Raw genomic sequence first — 16747 nt, 5'->3', positions numbered from 1 at the left:
GACTTTACACCACCTTTTGTAGGTGTGTTGAATTATCATTTTGATGATATACCCGGTCACCCTGTTTCACCATATCGTTCGCCTAACATTTCCATCGACATTCATCAATCGACGAATGATCGAGAAGCATTATCGTTTTCAAAAGTTTTTGGTTGAAGTAGCAATAAAATACAATAGCAATATTTAAAAAAATATATTATTTTTATCCCCCATTTTAAAGTTCATTTGTCGAGAATAAGGTCTCCTTCTACAACGAAATTTTTTGTTTTTTTCCAAATGTATCATATTACTTAGAGCGTGCTGAAGATGAACTTTATGAATTTTTGGAAAATACCGAACAGTACCGGAGATATGAGCCGTCAAAATGTTGATATCTTCTGCCGGCCGAAAAACTTGTGACTTTACAATACATATGCGGCGGTACTGCAGCACTGAAGCATGCCGAATTATGAGTGTGATGTCTCGAGACACCATTGCATAATATAACATTTGCATAAGTTCACTTTGAAACGCTTGACTTTGACAATTTTGGAGATAGTCATTTTTCAAGTGTCTGCAGTAGTAGTTAATAAATAGTGGGTTCCAGAATGGTAAATACCAAAGAGTATGGATATTAGAGAGATAGCATAAATAAAGCCATTCGCACAGTCCTGGGGCCCCCCAAGTGAATGAGGGTCTCCCAGCTCCACCGTGACTCCGAAGTCCCTCTCCTTAAAGACCACATCATAAGTCTCGCGGAATCCTTTTATTCGGGCATTCCCCAGTACGAGGCAAATGCCAAAACTCAATTTAAAAAACCTAAACAAATCTTACGTAAATTACCCCCCTAATTGCAGCCATGTTTTCATTGCAAAAAATTTTTCACAAAAATAAAAAAACTAAAAATAATTTGCCAGACATATGAATATTAGGTAGACCTGCCCTAAGTGATTAAAAGCGTATTATCCCCACTCCCCATACCGGTTCCATTGAGCCGGCTGGGCTCGCGTACGGCCTCAAGTGATATTTGAAAACGTGACGTCATCATTCTTGTGCGAACTATGGTCGAGGCATCATCGGTTCATTTTACGAAATAACACGGCAAAATGTTTACTTGTACTATGAAAACTGGTAAAAATAGATGCGAAAAAAGAGAATAAACCCAATTGTCGTATTACATTCCATATATAAGCATTATTTTATTTTATTTTAAGCATATTCACATCGTATAATATGAATCAGTTGTTACTATCACATCGAGAAACGTCTGGACGCGAAACACAAAGCTGGTTGGTTGCTGGGAAGTAAATTATGAACATTTATAAAAGTGTCTTAACTAAATACTCTGAAACTAACTACGACTCTGAATATAGAAGCTGCCTTACTTTGCCGAATTTGGACTTCGCAAATTTGTTCATAACGTGGCGAGTAATTTGCGCTCCCATGTAAAAATGTCTATTCATTCAAAGCAGATTTTACTTTTAAGAAGTAAATGGTGATATTATAATGCGAGATGCCTATTTACTGTCAGATTGATTTATTGACGAATCACAGTCATCTTCACTCCCTTCGTTCTTCAACAGTTGATTTTACCCCTCGCCTTTATCTTCTCGTCTATTAATTCCTATGTCTGTGTTTGCCAATAACCAATTTACCCCCAATAACTCATGATGAAAGAGAAAGGGGCCTTCTTGGCCCGGAGCTCTGTATGCCAGTGATACAAAATGACAGAGAGACAGCATGTGAAGTGTGCCCGCGCGCTCCAAGTGTGCCTTTTGGGGAATTTTACGGAGACGGCTGACATTAGCTTTTACACCTCGGTCGCGTATTGGGCTCGTAGTAAAACGTTGATAAAACATAGAAAAATGGTCCACTGCGCCGTTAAATTGTGCAAAAGCAATTCCGTGAGCAAAATAGGCAAGAAAGACGGACTTACCTTTCACATGTAAGCATTTAAACACCGCTCAAATAAACATTTTATAATTCATTTTTGGACGAGTTCATTTCAACTGTCATCTCGAAATTACTCGAAATCACGCGGCTGACGAATGTCAATGGGCCGAATCAGTCAACTTATTTTATAATAATTAAAAGTTATAAACAAACCTTTATTTTATATTAATTATAACACACAAATATAAACTTGTGATTATGTTGTATTATATTATATTGAGTTGTATGTATATATACCTAGGTATTTTAAATCCTAGTTTCCGAACAATCGCGCATGTGCGCGCGTCGGTACGACGGGATGTGTGTCACTATTTTAGGTTTTCGCTAAGTAATCAAAGGCGCGTCTTACAAAAAAACTTTTGCAGAGCCCAAAACTTTCTATAATTTATTTTCAATATTTTTTTTTGCATATCTAATAGATTCCGAAATACAGGGCTTTAAAGAAATGTTTTTTGCGTAACGTATTTTTTTGCAATAACTTTTTTTAATGTATGTAAAACTTTTTTCTAATTGTACGATTCGAATATAAATATATATGACCGGTCGATGGTTGTGTGGGCATCGCGTGTGGGTAACACCCAGGCGTCCCGTGTTCAATTCTTCGGCTGGCTAAGTCCTCCATCACGACTCGAGCAAGATTTTCGGCTTACTCTGGTAGTACTAGGAGATTTTCAAATATTATCAGGTTATTCGTAATCCGGTAATGTTTGTCTTTCTTTAAAATAAATCTTTATAAATATAAAAATTCTCGTGTCACGTTGTTTGTGGTCGCACTCCTCCGAAACGGCTCGACCAATTTTCATGAAAGTTTGTATGAAATTTTGTTAGGTATGAGAATAGGTCTTAAAGTATATTTCTTACCAGTAGGTGATTAGGGCGTCCCTGTCCAGAAAAAATAGGGTGTCCCTATCTAGAAATAATTTATATGGCATATATATATACTAGCTGACCCGGAAACTTGTTATATATATGTTGTATATACATATATGTTTGTGCATATATATGCATTTAAACATATTTTATTAGAACTCAAAGTATTTCTTATTTTATCTTCAATTGCATTGGTGTAGATTTACTAAACCTCTACAAAAGAGCCAGAGTTATTTTTGTAGGACGCACCATTAAAGAGTTATTTAGCGGAAACCTAAAATTGTGACACAAAACCTGTGATACCGACGCGCGCGCATCCGAAATTTGTCAGAAAACCTCGATTTTTAAGTACGATATAGATACAGTTAGTTCAAACAATATGATCAGTATATGTATTGTTACGTAAAAGCCTCATTGGCGTATATAATGTAATATTACTTATTATTATTGAAGGTTTCCAAAAGACCCTAAGAGAAAAAGAAGTTGGGTTTATGCCTTAAATCGGAGTGATGACTGGTTGCCAATCAACACAAGCCGCGTTTGCTCCTATCACTTCTCGCAAGATTGTTTTTACACAACTCTGAAAGGATTTATAAAATTGCACACACATGCGGTACCTTCACTTTCAATTAACCAGGTGATTAATATTTTATTGAAATAACGCTTTCAAAGTTTTCCGAAATGAGCTAGTTATTGCCTAAAAGTCAAGCCCAGCTTACATTAGGAAAGAACATAATAATGCACAAAATTGTACTCTGCAAATCTGTTGATTATATAAAATAATACTACCTAATAAAGAAAAAAAATATTCATACTGATGAATTACGCAATGTTAGCCCCAAGGAATGGCGCTGCGAGTTTCAGCAAGTTCATAACATTAGTTTTTTTCACCCAATTGCACTTGTTAGAAACATTCCCCGAAGATTGACACCGATTTATTTCGACGCGCACTATACTCGATTCGATCATAATCTTGATTTGGCAAAAAAAGAGTTAAGAGGAAGCTACAAGTCAAAAATGTGTATATTCTTGGTATACCTTATATTGTAGGTAATAGGCATTAAAATCGCTTGACAAACGGAGTCTAGAAACGTTCGATTTCAAGCAAAAAACTGGTTTTACTTATTTTGTAAATAATTTTATAAGAAAGCAAAAAAAAATTATCAAGTGAAACTGTCACAAATAATCTTAGCTATAAAACTGTATATTTTAAAAGTTGTTTTCTTTATGCGTTCATACATTTCGATTGAAAAATATTTTTTTTAGTAGTTTGCATTTATATTTTTTATTGAGTAATATATTTTTAAATTTGTATTCTACTCAAGCGAAGCAATAGAAAAAACCTTCAATTTAAGTAAATCATATTTTTTGGTTTCATAATGTACACCAATTCGATATAAAGATTAATCAAAATAGTGATTTGGCATTAAGCTTCGCCTTAAGTGAAATTACATTTAGTTAATTTACAATAACATGTGTAGGGTACAAAAAATAAATAAAAAGACGTCTTTTGTTACTTCCCTTTACGCATTAGTTAATTTTATATTTTTACCACCATTCTTTGTTCGGCAAATAATGCGTAATGCGCTGTATGTCCAAAATGTGATAAAACGTTTTTTTAATAAAAAATAAATAAAATAATGTGCAGCCCGTTCACAGTTCGGCCCTTATCTCTGGCCGATGGCCCCCTCCGCGCTCGCTTACTGCCGACCCCCGTCTCTATCCCCTCCCACAAGGGCGTTGACCAAAGATATTAGAAGAACGAGATATGCTATGTTGCCATGTTGGCCGCCGTACCGTAGGCGGAGTACTGCCTAATTAGGGTACTTTAAATACGGGAAGAATTCGTTCATTTAGTTGATTTTATGTCGTAACCGTATACAGTTTGTGCCCGTTTTATTCAAAATGCCGTCTTGTTCAGTGCAACTATGCAAAAACACGACAAGTAATGTTAATTTTAAGATGAATGGAGTTTCATTTCACCGGTAAGTACAAAATTAGATTACTTTATCAATTTTTAATGATTATTCAAAGTTTTTATTGACGTAAGGCCCCGTGAAAGCTACCATCGCCGCCATTAGAGGCTAGTGATGGGGACGCGATTTTTTTTAAATACCGACTATCGATTTTTGTAACATTAGCAGGGCCATATAAAAATACACGGAAACTTATTATTTCTTTTGAATTTTTTTGTAGATACTTATTATTGTAGATGCTGATTGGTGGTAGAAACAAATGCAATGCTTTTCTTTTAAAATTTATTAAAATTAATGTTTCTTTGTTTGTTTCGCATGCGTTCCTGTACCATTTATCCGATTTTCAATGAAACTTTGGTGATTTTTTGTACCCGAGCCCGCGGAAGTTTCTATATACGAGTGATTACACCATTACGGTGAGCTGTATCATTATGAAATTATTTCCTATACCATTCATCCGATTGGGATGAAATTTTGGTGTATAGTTATGGGCATGCCCGTGAAGTTTTCTATAAATATAATGGTGAGCTCTGGCGTTATGAAATATGTATATTTTTTGGCGCATTATAAGTTTGAAAAATGTTTGTATTTCATATGCTTGGGCAGGAAGGGAAGGAGAAGGGAAAGAGAATCCGGGATGAGGGATCCGATAGGGGAGGGTTATTTGGGTGGGGAGGGAAACGAAGAAGAGGGTTGGCGTTGGAGAGAGGGATGAGGGGGGGGGGTTCGCGGGCAGGGAGAAGCATAACAAAAAAGCGTGATAATTTATTTATCTTAGGTAAAGTATAATTTATATCCGTTTTTAGATGTTGTAACATATAGTATTTTAATTGTTTCAGATTTCCGAAGAACGGAAAAATTAAAGAAAAATGGATTGACGCAACGGGGAAAAAGGGAAACTGGTTTCCGACTCGCCGTAGCATCATTTGCTCGTCTCACTTTGGCCAAAATGATTTTAAACCGGCAACAAAAATTCGGACCCTTTTTGCATGGGCTGTTCCTACATTTAAACTGCCACTTATTTATGATTCGGTGTGTTTTCTATTTAGTTTTTACAAAACATATTTAAGAAGAATAAATATTTTTCCTCCGTTTGCACAACTTTCTGCACTTTTAACCAGTAATTTTGGTTAGTTACAGCTCGTAAGTGAACCCACATCATCTACTTCGCTCACTACAGCTGCATCGCAAATACCAACTTCGCTCATTATAGCTGCAGGCCAAACATCAACAGTTGAAGATTCATTCGAACTGCCAATTACATGTGATTCGGTATTTTATTTATTTATTTATTTACTTAACGCCCAGAGGGCTTTTACATGGTTGGTAGTATAATTTTAATTCGACAGATACTTTGAAACATAAAAAATAAGAATAAAATTACATTTGATAAAAGCTATGCAACAAGTCATACAAACACAAGAAACAAAAACAGAAAATTACAGATATTTGTAGGTTTACATGATGTGTTTGGGAGTATTGTTGAAATGAATGTTTTAAATGATCCACAAAACTTGCCAAGTTGGTATTGAATATGTAACATCACCCAAGTAATGATTTCCCATGGTGTGAAGTCGTTGTATCGGAGAGTGGGCAATGTAGTTACGCTTATGTGTGCTGCTGTAGAATATTGTATTTTGTCGTGTTGTTACTGTGGGTGTATGTATGTTTATAAGTTGCAGGAGTTCACAACAGTCGAATTTAGAGTAGTATGTTTTCTATTTAGTTTTTACAAAGCATATTTAAGAAGAATACATATTTTCCCCCATGTTTGCACAAGTTCTGCCTTTTTAACCTGTAATTTTGGTTAGTTACAGCTTTCAAGTGAACCCACAATACTGCCGGACTCAAAACGTTTGCGTTGACACTTGACTTTTATTCGCCAAAGGCATATAAATATGTCAGAAAAATGTTCGAGACATGTTTGCCTCATACACGTACTATAAAACGGTGGTACATATTTGTAGATGCACGTCCAGGCTTTACAAGAGAGTCTCTCAACGCACTAAAGGCAAAAGTTAACTCTACCGACTATAGTATTGTATGCAATTTGGTAATGGATGAGATGGCTATTAGGCAACATTCAGAGTGGGATGGTCCACAGATGCATGGATATGTAGATATCGGAAATACGATTATCTACCTGAGGCCAAAGAGTTCTTCTAATATCTTTGGCGTGGACAATGTTGGGAGCTTCATTGGTTTTGCGTATTCTTTAATACATCTCGACAGTTGATTTATGCATCTCGATATATTATGCCCCTTCCATTCACCTTAGATCCATGGTAAATACTGTCCACATTATCTGGAATCGAAAAATTGGCTGAAGCACCTTTGGCTGTAGGCTGTGGAGATTGGGGAGGGGAGGGAAATGGGAAAGAGGAAGTTTAGAAGTTCCTGGCTATTCTGGTTGTGGTGACTAAGCACGGCTATTGCCATTTCAAGCAACTTTTCGATTAGGAAGGGTGGTCTTTCATCGGGACGGTATTGAGCGTATCAACCATTCTGGGTATCAACAAAAACATAATTAATATTGCATTTGTTATTATAGATTTATTTTTGTAAGTTTCAAAAATAAGCATATTTTTATGTTCCTATTTATAGTATGTTGAATGAAGATACAATTTTTTTTTATTTTTGGAATAACTTAATAAGTAAAACCTGAAATTGTAATATTTAATTAATGAAGACAATATTAGCGATTCTTAGAGAAAATATGAAACAGAAAAATCAGAAAAAGATACAGTCGCATTTAGGACCTAGATGTGACCGTAGCTTTTTCTGATATTTCTGTTTCAAATTTTCTGAATCGCTAATATTGTGTTCAATAATTGAAGATATGATTATTATTTTGTTTAGCAATCGTCCACACGCCCAGTTGTTCTTCTCCCTAATGTCATTATTTTTTGCAACGATTTCAGTCTCTAATTTATCTGTTTTTACGGACTACTTTTGCGTGAACGTTTTAGCCTTGTACTGCCGCGGTTTCTAGCCATCGTCTATTGTGATTTTCTACGGTCGCTGGCTCCAAATACAACTGTCAAAATAATTCTCGGCGGCAAATGTTTACGGTTTTGTCTAATTTTACGCGAATTTGTTGATGTTTCTAGTGAAAAATCAATTTAAAACACAGTATCTTTGAGTTGTGTATGCAATCTACGTAATATTGACGCCAAAGATGAATAAAAAACACAGTTTTACAGGTATTTATCTATTTTATATTATCGATTTTTTCAGTTCAATGCTATAAACTAGCACAAGTATGAGAGCTATTGTCTTGTTAATTCTTTTATCACCAAATAATGAGGACTATAGTTAATTTAAACAAAAAATCTCGATATTTATAATAATAAATAATTGTTAGGACATTTTTATACGAATGTGACAGATTTGAGCATTTCCTTGTTTTTACAGCGCATGCTCAATCGATTTAGAGCATCGTTGTCTCTTTCTATCTAATAGCATTTTCATTAAAAAGTGTAGAAAAGAAAAAGACAGATGTTCATTTTATCTCACTTTTGTTTCAAGTGATATAAATGCATGGTAACCATGACAACCACTTCATTTGTGTTGCCAGATATAACATAAAAATATATTATTATAAACTAATATTTTTTTTTTAAATTTTATAAATATTTTGTAGATACTCAAAATATGAAATGGGACAAATCAACAATCTGGTTTTGAAGAGAGTGCCGATTTTGTGAAAGAATTCGTTTTATTTAATATGAATTTTAATGAAAAACAATAATAAAAAAGTGAATAATGGTGACGTGTAGTGTGGATGGGTGCAAAAACAGGACTGGGAAAGGTCTGGAAGGAATAACGTTTCACAGGTACATTATCGTTAGTTTTTATTTATTAAAGTAAAATTTGTAGTACTTATTTCGTATTCTATAATGTTCCAATGTTATAACAAACATCCGCAAATGCTACGTTTTCTGTTGAATTTGGTAGCAACCGCTGGCCTAGAGCCCTAAATTACCTGAAAAAATCCTCGACTCTGCCGCAACGGGCGGTCACTTTGATAGATTCTCCTGTAAAATAATAACAATAATATTTGGATGATTTGTATAGAACCGTTTTTGCGCAAAATCGCCTCAAGGGAGCTATCTTAACAAACGGATTATATTCTTCGGAACACAGACGTCAAGTTGGGGAGTGCTGACCCTGTTCTACCGGTATTTAAATGGAAGAAGAACTAGTCATTGATCCCTTCAGCACCGCTGCAGTCGGGAAACACGCCAAACGCGCGCCCAATATTTATACATAGTTGATATTAATTTGTCACATAAGAACGGGACGCTTCTAACAGCGTCCTTGTAATTATGTGATTTGATTATTATTGCGTCCACTACACTCTCGCGCCGGCAATAGTGTGGAGCAGGGTGAAATTGTATCTAGAATTTAAATTCCATTTCTTTATAAGGAGTGATTTTGATTTTGGCGTTTATTTTAGCTTTCCGAAAGAGCCACGTTTGCGGAAAAAGTGGTTGAAGTCCATCGGGCGCAAGGGCTGTAGCCTGTCGGAGCACTCGAGGATCTGCTCGATTCATTTCGCTTTCAAAGACTTCGATCGCACCGGCTTGCATTTACGGTTGAAAAAATCTACCGTGCCTCTGAAACTCAAACGGAAGCGTCGCTCCTCAAAGGTACCTCACTGATTTAATATGTATATTATATTTGTGTGAATGTCGCACAACGGTCCCAATCTCCCGGAGCGCGCGTTATGGTACCCCAATTGTGGTATGTTGTGAGGTTGATGAAGTGGGGAGGGAAAGGTTGGTCAGATTGTTGGCGACACCCTCCACTTATGTGACGAGAAAATGAGAATTTTCCTAGATTTGGGAATTTTTGTTATTAATTATCCTATAAGAAACGCGTTTTTTCAAAGACGGGGAATTTTTTTATTAGCAACAGTCATGTTTGTAATTTATCCATTCTTTGCAGACTGCCAAGAAAAAATTATCTTTGCATGACAACCTAGAATTTATACACTTTTTAAAATGTATTAATTTCATTATTGGCAACACAAGCCATTATTATTTTATTTTTCCTTGTACGTATATGTTACTGACTCGCTTAACAAAGTCGTTTATTTGAAAATATTTTTTCAGTGAATTTATCCTATCGACGATGATGAAAAGTTCGATCCGATGTGAATAAATATTTGGGCATTTGACTACTGGCAACACTGAGATCTTCGTAACTGATAAAAAACCCTAGCAGCGCGTTGTAGGCGTGTCCAACGCCTGGACGGCCCGGACTACGGTCAATGTGACCTTACATACCTTCTCGTCTATTGAAATTCTGTGGCATAATAATCAAATATACATTTATGTTTCGGGATTTGTGACACTCCACCTCAAGTGCTTTTTCCTTAAGACAGCTAAACCTAATAACAATAAAATACGTAGTCTTTCTAAAATTACTCCCACGGTGACGTCTGCGTAGCAACCTAAAGCCTGCAGCGAAATGTGTCTCATAGATTTAATATTTAACATTTTCGATATTGTTTTAATATGTGTATAATGGCGAGCGTAATTTAACTTAGTATTATTTATGAGTAAAATATGTCAAAAGCTGGAGATAATTAAATAGTATTGATGACATTTATTACGTTCGTACTCAACTTTCGGGTATTTTAATAAATAATAATAATATTATTCGATAACAACATTTTACCATATACACATTTGATTATTAGTAGACACTAGGGACGGTGTATAAAAAGTATCATTGTAAGCACATAATATTCAATCTCCGTTGGTTCGTGTTGTCCACAAACGTTTTAAAATGCCGTGTTGTACGATTATGGTATGCAAAAATAAGAGCCGGTTTCAAAACATCAAGAAAGGCGGCATCACATACCACCGGTAAGTTGAAGTTATCGTCATTATTGATTTATATTCTGTGTAATACCTAACCTTAAAATACGTAAACAGTAGAACATTCTAAGTGAAAACCACAGATAATACAAGCTTCATCAGCAGTTGACCCCTTGGAATAACAAAGCTCCGCCTGACACACCCATGTTAAGCGATAATGACCTGTATAGTTACTTTATCTAGATTCTATTATCGCATGACAATAGTTATGTTTATTTATTATTATTCAAGGTTCCATCCGACATAACAATGTTATGCGATAATGTTCTCTAAACGAAGTTACTCTAGAGGCCTTTATCTTAGATCAATGCCGTGTCAGATTGTCAGACAGAATCATTTCGTGTCCTGTAACCTGCCACTGACGCTTCGAATAGAGATGGGGCGACGCCCGACATATCGATATTTTTTCGATAGCAGTTAAAAATTTCGAGTATGTTCTTATTTATCTATTATTTTCCGGCTAGATTTTTTTGTGTGAAATGTCGTATCTACGTACCTTATATTCCAGCTTTCCACAAAATGCACATACAAAAGAACAATGGATTCAGGCTACAGGAAGAAAGAACTGGTTCCCTTCAGTCCACAGCGTGATATGCTCGATACACTTCGAGGAATATTGTTTTGTGCAGAAGAAGAAGCTGCGGAAACTTTTGACTTACGCTGTACCTACCCGGAAACTACGTCTAGTGTATTCTTCGGTAAGTGAACGTACCGATCGACGTAGATCTTGTAGGCGGTCTTAATAATAATTAAAGTCACCTTTTTTGTTTTTAATCTATTATCTGAAAATTTAGAAGCTAACTCCCATCACAGCTGATGACCGATGATTGAAATCGTCGATTAGCGCCATTTAGATTTTTTACATATGAACCTTTGACCGGCTTCCGTAAAACACCACAATTATTAACCCGTGTCACCAAGTGTGATGAGAGGCAGAAACAAACCAACCTTACCCTATGAAAAGTCTAGATAAAGCATGTATTGGTTTTTTTTCGATTGGGTGTTACTGTAGGTATTTTATTTAGCTTTTAAGTTATGCCGGCAGTGTGCAATGAATAAATTAATACATCTGAATACTTTTCATTATAGATGGTCGATAACCTAGTGGGCAATACACTCGACTGCCAGTTCGACGTTCCGGGTTCGATTCGCACAGCGGCAAAAAATAATCGAATTCCTTCCTCTTCCAAAAAAGTTGTGCCACGAGCGAAGAAGAAGGTCTGTACTATCGTCGGGTATTTAACTTAACTAAATAAATATATTTTTTACTTTTGTTATTGTCTTGTTTCACTGGAATTTTCTTGTCTGAAGTCGAACAACAAGTTAGATTCATCGAACAGCCATGTATTATGTAAAAAATAAATATTTTTCGTTGTTAAAAATGAGGTGCGTATTTTTTTTAGATTATGCTAATTTGCTTTTGCTTTGTATGTTAATTTGCATTAGCGATGGACACTATCGATCAACGATTGATTATTTGCTCAGTAATTTTAATCACCGAAATATTTCGAATCAGTGTCGCAGACAAATCGATTTTCTCGTATCTGTCAAAATTCATTCGACAATATAGTCCTAGATATAATGGTGTTTGAAACGTAATCGAAAATGAAATCGAGTCGGTCGTTTTGAAACGTCAGAAATCATTCGAAAACGCTAATTGAGAGGGTCGTTTCTCAACTTCGATGAGTCATAAATATCTCTGATGGCTTGACATCGGTTTTCACGATGTTTCGTGGGCACAAATACATGATTAGATACGCATTTGGAATTACGCAAATTATTATTTGCTATTTGTCAAATGTTAGAAATATTAGGTATTGGATATTGATATTAGGTGATAGATGATTAATTACGATACTTTCTATCAATCGAAGTAGTTTTGTGGACAATGAATTAATATTTTAGGTTGAGATTTACGATGCCAGTACATTTTGTGTATACACGATGGCGTTCTGACTTAAGTCGAGAAGGTTTTAATGATAAATGAAAAATTGTATTGCGCAGTTTTAGTGAAAACTGAATCCAAGGACGCTGTATTAACAAGCCAAGATTGACGTGTATTTGGTACTGATGATTCGATTAAAATATTTCGATTTTTAAGTTGTATTTTAGCCTAGGTTTATCAAATTCTATTTATATAACATAAATTATCAATGAATAATTGATCCTATATGATAATTTTGGTTATGTTACCTACGCACAGGCAGCACCTTAGTGGGTTCCCATTTCTTAGATTAGTTTCATATTTGTAAATTATTATAATTTTTGTGTGTTATGTATTTATAAATGTCTCGATTATCCCCTTTGCCCATCACTAATTTGCATGAAATTCGACTTTTGGTGATTTTTTTAAAAATACAAACCCAAAAATATTAGACACCTTTGAACAATGAATTTATAGTACCTACCCTTTAACAAGATAAGCTGATTAAAACCATTACTGGAAAATTCCTAAATATCGGCCCGGAATCACGTATTTTCACGTAAATTTGTTTTCTAAGTGCGTATGTATTGAAATGGCTTGTGTGATGTGTATAGACATTTGAAATACAATACTCCCTCAGTAATCAGCCGCTCCGATACTACTATAATCCGAAACTACTATAATCCGTCGTTATTTTTTACTAGTTCAAACCTTTGATTATATAAATGTCTAGATTGAGCGTTCGAGCGACGAAACGCCAAAAAAATATCAGCCAACCGTTGGTTGATAAGCTCGTTCAGTCCGCTCAGTCGGCTCAGTGCTCAGTTGCGAAACTATCGCTGTGCGGTAAATACGTGTTGTGTGACATTTGAAAATGACGATTTGCGCTATAACAGTGTGCAGAAATTACAAAGGACGATTGAAAATAACTAAACATGTTACCTATCATAGGTAAGTTACCTTTTCAAAGCCATATAATAACCATTTAGTTAAAGAAACAATTCAGTTTTAATAGTGTAATTTAGTCTTACCATCGTCTTGACAACGCCATATTTTGACGCATTGTATACAGGGTTGCCTGTTCTTCAAATTAAAATACCCACATAAGGTAAAAATTGCAAGGCGCAAATGACGCAGAACATTAACTTTAAATTCAGTAAATTTAAATGATTCATCTCTTTAAGAAATATAAGAATCTAGTAAATAAAAAAATTTCCCATGAGTGCGTTGTTAATTTTAAAATAGGTTTTAATAATTACCCAAAGTACACTATATATAATAATATTATAAATGTGAAAGTTTGTCTTTGTGTTTAAGTGTTTGTAAATTCTTCGCGTTGACACTATATTTAAAAAAGTTATGAATTCGAAATTTGTTTATCTATTAAAATTACAAAAAAATGTGACAGGTTTGTTTGGTGAAGTATCAAGTAAACTTTTAATTTTATTCATGCATATTTTACAGAATACCTAATGATCCTATATTAAGAAGTAAGTGGATAAAAATAATAAGAAAAAGCCGCGGAGAGGGTGTCTGGCAACCAGCTAAAACATCTGTTATTTGCTCTGATCATTTCCTTGCCAAAGACCTGTATTTTGTCAACAATCAAAAGCGTCGAAGGTTGAAAAAGGAAGCGATCCCGCGTAAGGTAATTTTTTAAATTTGTAATTTTGTTTTTAGCGGCCCGTACCAAAAGGTGCCAAATATCGTGTTCATGTATTTTTCTTCTATAATTTACAGGCATTGTTCTTATCATCATTAGAAACAGATGATGATGATAAGAGTAACGATTCAGTTGAAGATATAGACAACAGACAGGTAAGTCCAATATTGGTACAATTTTCTTACAATTAACAATACATATACATAATTTATTTTAAACAGGTATAGTGATATTAAACACATCTATATTTGCTGGTAGGGCATTAAGCAATGTCATACCTCTTGTCATGTTATGTTGAGCCATGACATCTGTGCGGTATGCAGAATAGGGCGTGGCTACGAGTTCGACAGTGTTTATCAGGAGCGAATAAGCCACAGCATGACAGGAGATATGGACAATCGATAAGATGTTTTAATAACTTTAATTCAAATACCATGAGTCCGGCATTACGCATGGTCTCCAGGCTTTGATAATTTGTCTCCTTTAGCATTTCCACGTGATGCATGAATTTCGGATATATTCCGTATGATCACATGTAAACGTACCTTAGGAATTTAACAATGATTTTCTTTTCATTTATATCATTATATTTATGTAGAAAACTATCTTACTTAAATGAATTCAAAATTAAACGAATTATAGGTCCCGCAAAATCGGAACATATTTTTTCCCAACTTTTTTGGGAAATACCAATTTGCTGGTGGTTTGTCAAATTTAGTAGTCCGCCGCGTGCCTAGATTCGAGGTCGAGTGCCAAGCTATGTTTGTGCTCCGTTATCTCACTCTTACACACTCAGCTGCTAAATCGCCGTCTAGCTTGCTTTCCACGACCATTTTTCCAGTCAGCGGGGTTCATTATTGTTCTTTTAGGACATTTCTCTGTATTCTAGCAACTGCCGCATGTGTCGTTTCGCCCCACCACGTTTTTATTTATTAATTAGTCCACAAAATGGAGGCTTTTCGCAAACGTAAACATGACACATTGACTTTAAACCAAAAATTGGAAATTTTACGAAAGATCGATAGCGGTGTTTCATTTAGTGATGTTGCTAAAATGTACAATGTTGGTCGCTCAACTGTTTATGGTATAAGAAAGAACAAAAACAAGATTGAAGATTTTGTGAAACGTGCTGATTTTAGGATTGGGCGCCGCCAAACGATGAGGGCGGGTGATTACCAACAATTAGAGGAAACGCTTTATTCGTGGTTCTTGCAAGAGCGGCTGCAATACGCGCCGATTACTGCCGAAATTTTACGCCAAAAGGCACTGTTCTTTTACGAGAAAATTTATAAAAAAAACGATTTCCGAGCTAGCGAAGGCTGGTTAAGTAAATTCAAAGGAAGATTTGGCATCGGAATTTTAACTATGACTGGAGAAAATTCATGTAATGGAGCAGCTGTTTCACCACTCGTCGAATTATTCAAGAAAAAGGTTTAAAATTTCGGTCTATTTTGCATTTTGCGTGCATGCACTATAATCCGCCGCTTTCTCACTAATTGGAATCCTGACCCGGTTTTTGGGGTGGCGGATTATTTAACAAGATGACAATTCAACACACCTTTAAAAAGTGATATAAAGTCATGAAAAGTGATGAAACAAAAACTTCGGTTTAAATGTTAGTTTTTTTTCATCGCTTTTAATGACTTAATATCACTTTTTAAAAGTGTTTCATTGGGTAAACTTGTCGGATTCCGCTGCATTTTTTACCATCTCCCGCGAGATAAATAGTTGTTTTTTTAGTGATTAAGTTGAAACAAAGTGCTACTTCTATTGGTATATTTTTTTGCGTACTAAGCGTGCAGCGAAATTCGATAAGTTTGTGTCATTGTTGAGTTATCATGGTACCGTGTTTTGACCACCAGTATGGTTGGCCGTTCAGCTGCAGAAGTTTGGGGCTTTGCTGTCAGTTGGCAACAAGTGCGCGTTTGTTGCCAACTTCAGTCAATAACGGGCGGTCCCTTTTTATCCAATCTGTTTCTACGAAATGCCCACATGCGTGTTGAGATATTGCACCAGTCGCTCGGGAAAAGGAAGAGATAATAGAAGCAAGGGTCTCACGTTCCACCGGTAAGTAAAATATAACAATCAATATTTGTGTAAATTGCCCATTTCTGTTTATAACGCATTCAAGTTACGTGTGAATGTCAGCCTTGAGATATTTGCTATCTCTGTCGCGCTCAATTTGGCGCGCGTGGGTAAACGAGACAGATAGTGACGCCGCCATCTTTATTTACTACAGCGGCCCACTGACGGGCGAACATGTCCGCGGCGAGCAGTCCGAGCATGACGTCACGCGAGCATATCCGTACGTGTGGATTGATTTTATCCGACGGACATCCCAACGAAAATGCTCGTCTGTGACGTCATGCTCGCCCGCCAGTGGGGCGCTCATGAGTGGGAAGCGTTGCCAGGACAAAAAAAAATATTATGGGGATGTCCAAGAACTCCCTAGATTTCGGGAAATTGAATATATAAAGTAAAAAGAATGATACCG

General features: G+C 35.7%; 1 protein-coding gene across 19 annotated transcripts in view; it reads left to right on the top strand.

The window, feature by feature from the left end:
* The window catches only part of LOC149413403 (uncharacterized), an 86962-nt gene that overhangs the window by 55464 nt on the left and 14751 nt on the right, over window positions 1-16747 (top strand). The window contains exons 1-3 of one of the 19 annotated variants that reach the window (XM_089645257.1): window positions 7617-7981; window positions 8422-8614; window positions 9238-9430. The exons of 13 other annotated variants lie outside the window; for them this stretch is intronic. In XM_089645257.1, the coding sequence (XP_089501383.1) occupies window positions 8544-8614; window positions 9238-9430 (264 nt within the window). In that variant the 5' untranslated portion in view covers window positions 7617-7981; window positions 8422-8543. Of the gene's footprint in view, window positions 1-1645; window positions 1925-3255; window positions 3440-7616; window positions 7982-8421; window positions 8615-9237; window positions 9431-9779; window positions 10655-11174; window positions 11365-11755; window positions 11885-14618; window positions 15685-15956; window positions 16321-16747 lie in introns of those variants that run through there. 5 more of the 19 variants (XM_089645247.1, XM_089645246.1, XM_089645259.1 and 2 more) reach the window with 5 other exon arrangements.

The sequence above is a fragment of the Hesperophylax consimilis genome, chromosome 22 (assembly GCF_061612785.1).
Source record: "Hesperophylax consimilis isolate HC1 chromosome 22, BYU_Hcon_1.0, whole genome shotgun sequence".
Lineage (NCBI taxonomy): Eukaryota > Metazoa > Arthropoda > Insecta > Trichoptera > Limnephilidae > Hesperophylax > Hesperophylax consimilis.
This window is presented reverse-complemented; position numbering and strand designations above follow the sequence as displayed.